We start from the raw sequence: 11,939 nt of genomic DNA, 5'->3' as shown, positions 1-11,939 counted from the left end.
TGTCCATGGATAACATGAAATCTTTCCACCTTTATCCACCTTTGTCATGGTAGGGAGAACACATCAATGCAAGGGTGGGGTCATCTAAGATAGCACAAGGGTTAAATGGAATCTTTGTCCAGTACAAATGCCACTGACCAACAAACACGCTTACAAATTACTAGCACAAGGGTTACGGATTAAGGGTTTAAGTGGTATGGGACCATTTTGAAGTATTAAGCCTTCCAACAAGCTCACTCATGATTGGCGAGAGTGGTTGCCACAGAAACGTCGACTCAGACCGACTCAGATCAACACGCGCTTACTGACGTCGTCTGGCTCCAACATGGCGGCGTCTGTATGGCAACTGATTTGACTTCATTTGATTGGATCTGGAAGCAAGACATTTTTAATAGTCATTGGTAGAACCACTGACACTGGACACAGTTAGGTTAAGGAAATAGGCTAAACTGTCAGCTGATCAGCTGGTGCTACGGTCTAAACTTTTAACCCGATGAACATTGAGAACCACACATACACGTCTGATTTTTTTTTAACCTTTATTAAGGCTGGTGCAGCATGAGGTAGCCGCTCAAAAACATTTAGCTGTTTATTGGCTGTCACCAATTTTTTTACTTTTTCAATCCCATTTTTTTCACGCCAAAAATTTGCAGTGGGAATACAAAAAACCTTTTAAAAATGACTCTTTACGACTTTTTCTGCATGCTTATATTTATTATTAGTTAAGCGTCTTTGTCAGCTGGAGGCTGCAGAAACCTCAAAACTAAAAATGGGAGGTCTCACTTCTGTTCAACCAAAAGTTAAAAAAAAAAACTGAATTCCAGTCAAAAATATATTGATCATCTGTTGAGAAAATAAACTTTTTTAGCTGAAATTATCAATGATGAGAGGTGAGAACCTTTGTAAACTTTCGACAAAAACAAAGGCCCCTCTGTAAAGTCAGTGCAGCAGTAAAGTCCATCAAAGGCACCTGAGTTTTTGTTCAACACACACACGCCTGCGGAGCATCTATGTGTGTTCCAGTCCCTGACTTTGGCTGTCCGGCGCCCTCTTGTCCCAGCTAAGCCCGTTAATGGGGGCGTGCTTGTCCCAGCTGTCCGTGTTGTGTCCGTGTTTCCTCTGGTGCCGCTTGTAGTTGTCCCAGTGGCCCGTCGTGTAGCCGCACTCGCCGCAGGCATACGGCTTCTCGCCTGTGTGCCTCAGCATGTGGCGTTTCAGGTTCATGCTCTGGTTGCACGAGTAGCCGCAGATGCTGCAGTGGAAGGGCTTGGCGCCCGAGTGGATGCGCTCGTGGCGCCGCAAGTTGGCAAGGTTCCCGCAGGCGTAGCTGCACGATGGGCACTGGTACGGTTTCTCGCCAGTGTGGACCCGCATGTGGCGCTTTAGATTGTCGAGGTGCGAGGAGCTGTAGGAGCAGCAGGGGCAGTGGTGGGGTTTCTCCTCGGAGTGGGTGAGGGAGTGACGGGCCAGGTGGTTGGGGTAGTGCGACAGGAAAGGGCAGTTAGGGCAGCGGTACAGCTTGGTGCTGCGCCTGGATGCCCGACGAGTGCTATGCCGGGACTGCGACCCCTCTTTGGGGAGCAGATCCAAAGAGCAGCGACGGCACACCTGAAAGATACAGTAACACCAGTGAGCGACCAACATTACCATGGAAACAGCACTGACTCATCTTTTCCAAAAAAAAAGCTACATTTCACATCAACACACCTGCGCTCCATCAGACTCCGCCTCCCCCTCAGCTTTGTCCCCTTCTAAGTCAGCCTCCTCCAAAGTGAGGCCACAAACGCGGCAGCAGAGGGGGAAGAGGAGGACGGGGAGGGGGCCAGAGGCGGTGCTGAAGCTCGCCAACGTCTGCAGATACATTGAGTCCTGGGAGACCCGCAGGGTCAGGTCTGACATCACTGCAGACACAGACACAGGATGTCAAGCCGTGTTCTCCCCGCCCTCGGGAACACGCGTTTGATACATTTTAATAAAAAGTCTATGCAACACATTTTAGGGCTTCTGTGTTCTCACATAGCTACGCGAGTTTCTATGACCATTTTCAGGCTTCACATAAAAACGCTCCGACATTGAACGCACTTTGGAAGACAAACAAAGTCAAACTTTGACCAATCAAGGACTCGGATTTGGTAGTGACGTATGGATGGCATCCCTTTGACTTCACGGAAGTGCCAACTGCTTGAAAATTGATCATGAAGGAGAATTAATAATTGCACTTTGTGCCTGACTGGATATGAATGACAACATGTCTTTTGTATATCAGAATGAAGCTGTGAAAGAAAAAAACTGGAGCGATGTTCGCCAGATTTGCATTTCAGCATAAGGCTGCTTTTCTCCGCTTTAGAATTTGCTGGAATAACATTAATTTTTTAGACAATAATGGAGTTAAAAAAAAGTAAAGCTCTGGTGTTAAAGGGTTAAATATTAACAAAAACTTAGAAGTGTTTCCTTTATCATGTGTGCACTTCTCCTACCGACCTCTTTCTTTTGGTTTTCATGCCTATTTTTAATAAGCTCCTCCCACTTTTCTTTGAATGTTCAGACAGAACCGAACTCTTCCTGTTTCACTCAGAAAACTTGCTAGTTGGAGCCTAAACCAACAATGACCTCCTGAATGTTGACCTTTGGGCCTCTAACCTCAGCTGAGGTTAACTTAACTCAAAAACCCACCAGAAAATTTCTCTTCCTCTTTTTTTTCTTTGTATTTTCTGCATCAATGATAAAGAAAATTAGACAGAAAACAGAAAGTTTCGCAGATGATGAGGTCATCATCTAGTCTTGGTTTATTGCTTACAAAACTTTATTTAAAAAATGAAGATTAAAAGTTTGTTCCTTTTTTTCCACCTTTATGTTTTATTTTTTTAAATTGCCACATAGAAACACGTCCAAAAAGATGAAAAATATGGGGTCCATAAATAGTTCCTAGGAGTACTTCACAGAATAGTTTTGATGCAGCTGAATAAATGTGAGCCAATGTTTCTAAAATTAGAAACAAATTTCAGATAAAATAGAAGTCAAAAGGTTTTTTTCCTCTATAACGAAGTGTAAAAGCAAAGGAAAACGTCACCTTCCTCAGCTCCACCTTTGCTCTTCCTCCTCTTCCCTTGCCGCTTCTCCTTCTTCTTCGGCCGCTCCTGCAGGTGCATCTGCTGGTGCCTCCGCAGGTTGCCGAGGGAGCTGCAGGCGTAGCTGCACTGCACACAGCGGTATGGTTTCTCGCCGGTGTGCGTGCGGGTGTGACGCTGCAGGTTGACGAGCTGGGCGGAGGCGTACGGGCAGGCGGGGCAGCGGTAAGGCTTCTGGCCGTCGTGGATTCTCATGTGGCGTTTGAGGTGGTTGGAGTAGCGGGAGGTGAAGGTGCACAGCGAGCAGGAGAACAGCTTTTGAGGAATATCGCCTTCCGACTTGGCGACGCCCCTCCTTTTTTTGTCTGGGGTTGAATTGGGGGGTAGGTTGAGCTGGTCGGGGCTGTCGACCTTGAACGAGTCGATGGAGGCGGAATGCTGCACCGCCGCCTCGCAGGTTAGACAGTAGAGCTCAGCCCCCAGGGCCAGACCCACACCTGAAACCAAGCAATCCCATTTTTGTTTTTAAACCAAGAATATTTAAAGTCAAAAATATGGAAACGTGCTGTTGCAACAGAACTAACCGAGCTCCAAGCCAGCAGCCAGAGGCGTGTCCTCCAACAACTGACCGCAGCCTTTACAGGACAGGATGGCTGGGAAGGTGGAATCTGTAGGTGCTGTGGGGTCATCCTCCACACTCAGAGAGAAGACGGTCACACCTGAAGAAGAGCAGAAACCAAAAGCAATATAAAGATAAAATATTAATTATAAATAATATTTTAATTAAAGATGTATTACCCATAACATTTTACATAATAAAGGGACAATGTCTCCTAGTCTGTTTAGCCTGCAATCAAATAAATGGTCAGCAGGGGGAGACATACCAACATTCCATAACCACTCCCATAAAACTGTCTCCATATTTATTGTAAAAACTCCAAAAGCACAAGTTTAAATGCTAGGTCTGGTGCTCAAATAACCTGATATCAGGTTTGATGTTGGCTTGGAGAAGAACACTTGCACCTTTTTTTTTTTAAAAATATATTCAAGCAAAGACAGGTTTGAAACAACCACCTCTGAAGGCCATTGAAAGCAGTTGAGCTGCTTTCTGAGGGGACTTTAGTCACGTGTCAGTGACTGTCAGTAAGCAACAGAGACAAAGTGAAAATAGAAATGCCCCTAAGTCTAAGATTAATCCTTGAGGGACCTCTACTGGAGAATGAAGGTAAGGCGACTTAATGTCACATACCTGCTCACGCTGCCTGTAACCTGATGACAGAATCCATATCATTATTTTATCTGTAAAATTAGTCTGGACATGAGTTCATGATGGCTCACTGTATCAAAGGCCCTTTTGAAGTCTCTGAAAACAGCAGCAACACAACCATTTTTGCAGTTTCAAACTTTAATAATATGCACTACAGAAATAATAATATGTGATTATCAAGTATATGTTAAATAAAGGTAGCAAAGCAAGAATGGTTATTCTGACAAACAGAATGACTGACAGTAATAGCTGTTTATTATGTCTCTATAGAAGTCTGGCTTCTTGGAGCTAGCAGGTACTTCCTGTTTGCAGCACGGAGGGAGGGGGGGGGGGGGGTTGTCATTCAGTTCAGTTCTCCTATACAGTCAGTGGTTTTGACACTTTTTCTGCTGAGAGCTGGACTTATTAGACAAATTTGGTTGTGAACTTCTCCCGAAACGGCTGGCTTGAAATTTATGGAGTTACCAACCTGCCTCTCTGTCCAGACCGATGAGGTCCGTTTCGGTGAACTCCAGCTCCCCGCTCAGCAGGATGTCGCTGTCCAGGACCAGACAGCTGGGCTCGCACACCACCACGCCATCTTCAGACTCCACTGAACAAAAAACACGTAAGCGTCAAGTGAGGAGGAGTTCTCAAAGTCCTCTCAGGAAAAGGGCCTGATTTCATCTAAAAGTGGGATTTTCATAGAGAACTTTTTGAAATCAACAGATTGGGTCTTTATTCTGTCCTGATGGTAAAACGTAATCAGTAAAAGTTGTGCGAGACACTTTTTGTTGCAGAAACAAGGATCTAAAATGAAAGCATCAAAATAGGGAGAAGGGACAAAAAGAGAAGAGGAAGGGCAGGAAGAATGAAGGGACGACACGGGGCAAGGAAGAAGCAGAGGAAGCCAGTGAGGATGAGATAAGGGTGGAGGAGGAAGAGCTGGAGGATGAGGAGGGAGTCCGGAAAAAGGAGGAGGATTAAAACAACACAAATGACAGACACACAACGTTGTATTCAATCAGATGTCCCCTGCTGATGAGATGAAACTTAAACCAAACTAGAGTTTTTTTTGCTACTTTTATTCTCATTTTTTGACTTCTTTTACATGGAGATTTGGTGTCAAAGATCAAGCGTGCGGAGGCTCCATCCCTAAAATGTTGCAACCCTCCCAACCTGAAGTGCTCACATGCTAAATGACTTTGTAGGCGCCTCCAAACAGACGGCTATTGTCCCGTAATCGATAAGAATCTTGCTAGGGAAGCAAAAATGTAGCTTTTTGAAGCTGCTGCTGCTGCACCTCCTTTAAAACCTGCTCAGATGAAAATCAGGTTTTTGGTGTTTCTAACATGTTCTTGTGCCATTTTTCTGATGATGATGATATATAAAAGAAAATTAAGATCCATTTCTGAGTATTTCTGTACTCAACATGTTGCGAATCAGAAGCAGATGAAAAACGATGAAAAAGCTTGTAGTTGTTACGTCAAATCTACAATCTGCAGGTCACAAGCTGCTCGCTCCGCACAATTCTGATCCGTGTACGTCTTAGTTTTCCTCGTCTGAGCCGACATCTGGATCAAAACGGTACGGTTGCTGGAACTCTCAGTAACAGGGAGGGGAAGGGGAGGTTGGGTTCCCCCTTAACGGTCCCACCCACGACTCCGAGGTGAATGTCTATAGGGTACCTCGGCAACTAACGTTACAGCGCCTGACTTCACACGTAAACGCATTTTTAGGCTTTTGCGTTGAAAACTCCAACATTCATGCATCGCTACGCTAGTTTCTATGACCATTTCCAGGCTGTACGCACAAGACGAGTGGCCACTGAACAAGCGTAACCAGTTAAACTAGGTCAAATTTTGACCAATGGAGAACTTGGATTTGGTTACAGTGATCTACTGAACCCAGACACGCCAACAAGCCTGACACCTTCTGCATTTGTCCTTCAAAGAAAGATAGTTTGCCATTGACTGCAGTAAACTATGACCAAGACAACAACAAAGGTTTTTGGATTTTTGCCTATAAACAGCTTAATCATAATTAAAAGATCTCTGGGAACTTTTTATAAAGTAAAAGATGATCGATCATCTGTAATGACGCTAATAAGTTAAAGTAGGCCTAAATCTCAAAATAGTTTCAATTCAATTCAATTTTATTTGTATAGCCTGAAATCACAACAACAGTCGTCTCTCTGGGCTTCGTACCATTGAGTTTCCATATCTTTACATGTGTGTGACATCATTGCTCCAGTCCAGGTGAGTGGATAAACAGGAAAGCCGGAAACTCAGCTTTGGCTTTGTTATACAACCATTCGTGTCAAAAGAAAACAAACAGGCTGGAAACTAACAAAACCTGATGCAAAACAGGAACACGTCTTTGGTCAAATTGCCATGTTTGCAACCATTTCTGGGTTGCACAAGCTCCTTATTGCAATCTCTTTTCCCTTCGCATAAACGTCACCGTTTACAGGACAAGTTTGTTAAAATGAGAGGATGCCACTCCTCTTAGACTCTCCTCATTTGCAGGTGATAGTGAATGCAGACGGAGAGACGCTGCCTTTACCTGCATTTCTGAAAACCTAATAACCCACTCCAATCATCTTTTGATCTATATTAAACGCTTTTCCAGTGCTCTTTTAATTATGTTTATTCCATTCTTAGACAAAATCAGACAATAGTTCTCTGCAGAGCAGCAGGAGTTCCTTAGAACTTCACCTCTGAGATGTGGGCACGACTGTTGGCACGGAGTAAGCCCGCTCCCGTTTCCCATCATCCAACTGTCTATGTACACTTATGCTAACTTAGATGAAAATAAAACCAAAAACATACATGATCTAGTCATGCACATCAGAATGAAGCTGAGCTGTTTGCTGTACAAGTTTTTTTCAAACTGCATTTTTTTCTGTCTGCTCCTGATTCACAATAAAGAAATACTCAGAAATGCAGTTTAAGCCTAATTTTCTTTGTATATATATATCCTCCTTCAGGAGAAAAATGCCAAAAGACCATGGTAAGAACACTTTTAAAAAGAAAATCAGAGTGAGTCTTTAAAGAAGGGATGACAGCGAGAGTGCTCGGGCAACAGTGGCTCAGGTGGTTGAGCGGGTCGTCCAATGATCGAAGGGTTGGCGGTTCGATCCCCGCTCCCACCAGCCAAAATGTTGTTGGCCTTGGGCAAGACACTTCACCCTCCTTGCCTCCAGTGTGGCTCCACTGGTGTGTGAATGTGCATGAATGATCCCGGTGATGGTCAGAGGGGCCGTAGGCAGCCACGCCTCTGTCAGTCTGCCCCAGGGCAGCTGTGGCTACAACCGTAGCTACCATCACCAAGTATGAATGAGTAGGGAATGAATAATGGACATAATGTAAGCGCTTTGGGTGTCTTGAAAAGCGCAGATAAATCCAATCCATTATTATTATTATCGGTGGAAAATACACAAAAAAGGGAATGAGATGGAATCAAACAGGAACCATGGAAAGAAAGACAGGAAGGAAGAGGGGAAGAAGGAGCTCAGGGAGGTCAGGTGAAGAGGAAGTGGACGCAGGAAGCCGTGAGGAGGAAGAGCAGCCACAAACACACTGAGCTCCAGGGACAGCAGTCTTCCTCTCTTGAAGATAATGAGGAAGAGGATGAAGCTAAATACCTCAAACCGGATAAGCAACGTCTAGCTAAATTGGGTTGTGACTTAATTCTTGAAAAAAAAAAATCTTCTGTTTTTGTTTAAAACTAACAATCAAAATAGTAGTAAAGTGGACATAAAGCCACTTCCTTATTCTGTGACAGTACTGATTGAATCTGGAAAAGGAGAAGAGTGGACACAAACTCACATTTGACCGGCTGAGGGTTGGATTGCTTCCTCCGCGGCATCTTCGTCTCTCTCCGTCCCGGATCCCGCGCTGGTGTCTGCCGGTGTCACACCGACCGACTGGGCTCCGATCCCGAACGTGCGACCGTCCGTCCGTCCGTCCGTCAGCCAGCCAGGCGGGCGGGCGGCCAGCTAACTGCATGTCATCGTCATTAACACCATCACCTCCTTCCTCTTCCTCTTCCTCCAAAAGACAGCAGCGGCGGTGTCATTACGACCGGGCGGCTACTACCTGGCTGAGACAGAAGCCCAAGCGGAACGCTTACAACTTAATTATTGAGGGCTAAAACCAACTAGCATTAGTTAATATGCAACACAATATTTTTAAAAATAGCCAAGCAAATGCGACTTAAATGCTACCACCATGTATGTCTCCTCTCTTTTTGTTTAGCAGAAATAGTCGTAGCCCTCCAGCTAGCCTACCAGGCAGCTAACTTTAATATTAATGAACTATGAAGCTTACGCCAAAATAATGTTAAAGTAATAGTATTAATGTTGAAGTATAAGTTTTCACCTCGCTGTTAGCGCTACATATCAACGGGTAGTCCCTCAAAAAAGACGAAAAATGTTCACGAGAACCAATGTTCAGTTCTCAAACAAACAGCAGCCTTTTGTTTTTGGCACAGACACTCCACTGACAGAGCTGCGCCGGGTCCGGGTTCCGCATTACGTCACGCCCAGGAAAAAGGGATTGTGGGTTACGTAGTTCATCCACAACTACGTTTTTGTCCATTAACTTGCAATTTTTAAACACTTGTTTTTTCAACGAGGCATCCTCGTAAAACCCCTTGTCTTAGAAATTGGTCATTATCTTTAAAAAACTAAATAAAATAAAAAAACTTTTGAACTAAACGTCAAGTTTAGTTTTGTGAAGGTGTAATTTTGAAATAATGCACCAGGAGGTAAAAGAAAGAAAAAAAAAAGAATTGAATTGAAAAGTTATAAGAAAAAATATGACATTTTAAAGATCAACACAAGTAAATTATTCACGTTAATAACATGATAAACAAATTAAACTACATACTAAGACAAGGCGTTTAGAAAAAACTAAAACTCTATGTCACTTGTAGTAATGGCCTTGGGCCTTTTTTGATGTGAGAATTTCCGTGGATGGCTAACACTTCAAACTTGGCTCGAGGCCTGCTGTTTTAATTGTCTTTATTGATGATACATTTCAATCCAAGGCCAAAATGTTCATGTTCTTGTTTTTTTAGGCCAACTTTACATTTGAGTGCAGCAACACCAGCACCAGCTTAGCAATAGGGACAAGCCTTTGGGGCCAATTTTGGTCCTGTGAAAAATAAATCACATACAGTGGAATAAGCTCTTAACTTTTTTGGTTTACTTACTTTTAATTGTAAAGAAAAGCATTAGTTCAGTGTTTCCTGCAATATTCAGTAGGCCCAATACTTATTTATTTTTTCTGTAATCAGAAACTGGTTTGGCTGTCTACGAATTTCTTCTTTAACAGGTCTTAAAAAGACCTCAATGCTCCACAAGATCTACCACAAATGCACTCTTGCCTTTACCATCATTTAGGAACTCCTAAAAACAGAAATCCTTCTTTTTTGTGTTTACTAAAACTTGGAGTGAACTCTTGCAAGCCATCAGGACTCTAACATCACTTAGACTGTTCTAAAGAGCATCTAAACTTTATTGAAAAGACAGATACAGCTGCAACACTGACATTGCTTCTAACTGCCCCTCATGCTGTCTCTTTTTGAACTGTTTATGATTGTAGGATTTTTCTGTTTTGTCATGGATTGTATAATGGATGCCTTGAGTTAATTGTTCTGCAGAGCAGGAAGCTGCTGAAAACCTGTTTTTAAACGGAGTCATGCTAAACTGTTATTAATCTTTTCCTGTTTTGTAAATGAATGAACGAACGAATGAATGAATGAATGAAAAGTCTGCCTCCGATTGGGCAATTTCATTTGAAGTGTGATGGTTGTCACTTTTTTTTATACATTCTTGACATTTGTATTACATGTCCTCACTTTCCATTCGACAGGAAATGTGGGGTGGCCTGGGTAGAGTTGTCAGATCGCAGGTTCAGTTTTCCCTCTCCATGTGGCCAAGTGTCCTTGGGCAACACACCGAACCCCACATTGCTCATGGTGGCTACAGGTTGGCGCCAGTGTTAGGCTCTGCCAGCAGTGTGTGAATGTGTGTGTTCATGGATAAATGGGACTGGGACTGTAAAGCGCTTTGGGCCTTCTAATAGGGTAGTAAAGCACTGTATATGTATTTACCATTTACTTTGCGTTTGTCTGTCGTTTCTTAAGTGTTCAGATCTGCCATAATGCTGCACTGAAAAGACAGAATGAGTCTCCTCATCACTACAGTTGATAGCATCCGTTTAACTAAGTTAACGGAATTTTAAAGCACAGCACGTTCGTCTTTCTCTCGTTGTTTTGACCCGCCATCTTAGTTCCTTGCCAATGACTGAAGTCATATTTAGTCTCGTGGTTTTTTTATAAGCTTTGGTCCGTAACAGAATCGTCCGCTTGATGCTGGTCTGAATACAGACCAAACACAAAGTTTGGGACTCGATCTGGAACAAATTAAGTGGACTGAATCCAGAACAAAGGATTTTTCCAGTCTGAATTGAAATCATACCACCTTGTTGTTTGCACTTATGCTACATTTTCTTTGTTCTTGTTTTTTTTTATTTATATTATTCTTAGTCTTTTTTTCACTCTGCTGTCAGTTGCTATGGTGACAAACAAATTTCCCTTGTAGGGGATCAATAAAGTAATTCTGATTCTGATTCTGAATACACTCTTAGGGTTTTTAACCCTTGTGCTATCTTAGATGACCCCACCCTTACATTGAAGTGTTATTCCTACCATGACAAAGGTGTATAAAGGTGGAAAGATTTCATGTTATCCATGGACACCAGTGAGGTTCACAAATCATTGAAGAAAAAAGGTTCAGCGCACTGTCTAGTGGGTCTAGATGACCCAACTCCCAATGGTAAAATGCCTAGGATAGCACAAGGGTTAAACCTTTTAAACCTTTAATTTAAACCTTTTTGTTCATGTTTTCTCTTTTGTATATTTTAATTTATATTTGGTGTTGTGGTTGATGTGTTGTTTCACTTTAACTTTATTTAAAAGGAAAAATTTAAACATTTATACAGTGAAAAGTTGAATTCTAAATAGCCGTTTTTTAGATTTGAGCATTTACTGTTTACATTTTGTCTGAATTTAGCCTTATGCCCTGTCCAGTCAGTCAGAATGACTTTCCTGCATTTTAGAAGAGCAAACTGCTGGAAGCACTTCATAGTTTGTGTTTTCAAAAGATTGGCTTGGTTTCAGATTTGATAGATATGAATATAACTTCATAGTTGTGACCGTTTTTTTTTCTTCCCACATCTCACTTTGAGCAGTGGCATAGACCACATGTAACTTTTTTTTGTGAAAAATAAGTGAACACATTTCATAAAGTGTGAAAAAGGGGGGGGGGGTAGAAAAAAGAAAAGAGGGTGAGAAAGTAAGGGGATACAAGTGCCAAGCTGCTAATTTGAGTAGGTTACGATTGTCAGCTTCACAATGGTTATTTTAGATCTGCTGGAACAACAAATGTTACATTCAAGAGTGAAATCCTGACACTAACATAAGTGGAAGATATCTGTTGCGTCCATCAATACACTGTGTGTTAGGAGTGAGGGATAAAGCAGACAGGGAGCAGTGCAACAGTGAGCAACAGTGAGTGGAGGTGTTGCAAGGCTCTCATGTTCCTCAACTTGAACGGC

At 42.7% G+C, this 11,939-nt stretch overlaps 1 protein-coding gene across 2 annotated transcripts; it reads right to left on the bottom strand.

Annotated features, from left to right (window-relative positions):
* Positions 1-693: 693 nt before the first annotated feature.
* On the bottom strand, positions 694-8,881 carry LOC101168925 (zinc finger protein 513). Of its 2 annotated transcripts, none has more exons than XM_011483094.4 (7): positions 8,697-8,881; positions 8,145-8,418; positions 4,805-4,927; positions 3,653-3,787; positions 3,071-3,565; positions 1,708-1,901; positions 694-1,608 (listed from the first exon to the last, which is right to left on the bottom strand). In XM_011483094.4, the coding sequence occupies exons 2-7, from the start codon at positions 8,182-8,184 to the stop codon at positions 1,009-1,011; spliced, it is 1,587 nt and encodes a 528-aa protein (XP_011481396.1). In that variant the 5' UTR covers positions 8,185-8,418; positions 8,697-8,881; the 3' UTR covers positions 694-1,008. The 2 variants fall into 2 exon arrangements, with proteins under 2 accessions (XP_011481396.1, XP_011481402.1); XM_011483100.4 differs by having other exon boundaries at positions 8,145-8,414.
* Between the last annotated feature and the right edge of the window lie 3,058 nt (positions 8,882-11,939).

Source organism: Oryzias latipes, chromosome 2 (genome assembly GCF_053564925.1).
Source record: "Oryzias latipes strain Hd-rR chromosome 2, Olatipes_Hd-rR_3.1".
Taxonomy (NCBI): Eukaryota; Metazoa; Chordata; class Actinopteri; order Beloniformes; family Adrianichthyidae; genus Oryzias; species Oryzias latipes.
This window is presented reverse-complemented; position numbering and strand designations above follow the sequence as displayed.

Excerpts from the sequence above, each read along its gene's own strand:
- LOC101168925 (XM_011483094.4), bottom strand. The coding sequence starts at position 8,184 with ATGCCGCGGAGGAAGCAATCCAACCCTCAGCCGGTCAAAT. Across the intron at positions 1,902-3,070 it reads CAAAGGTGGAGCTGAGGAAG|TGATGTCAGACCTGACCCTG; the intron begins GTGACGTTTTCC and ends CTGTGTCTGCAG. Across the intron at positions 1,609-1,707 it reads CGGAGTCTGATGGAGCGCAG|GTGTGCCGTCGCTGCTCTTT; the intron begins GTGTGTTGATGT and ends TGTATCTTTCAG.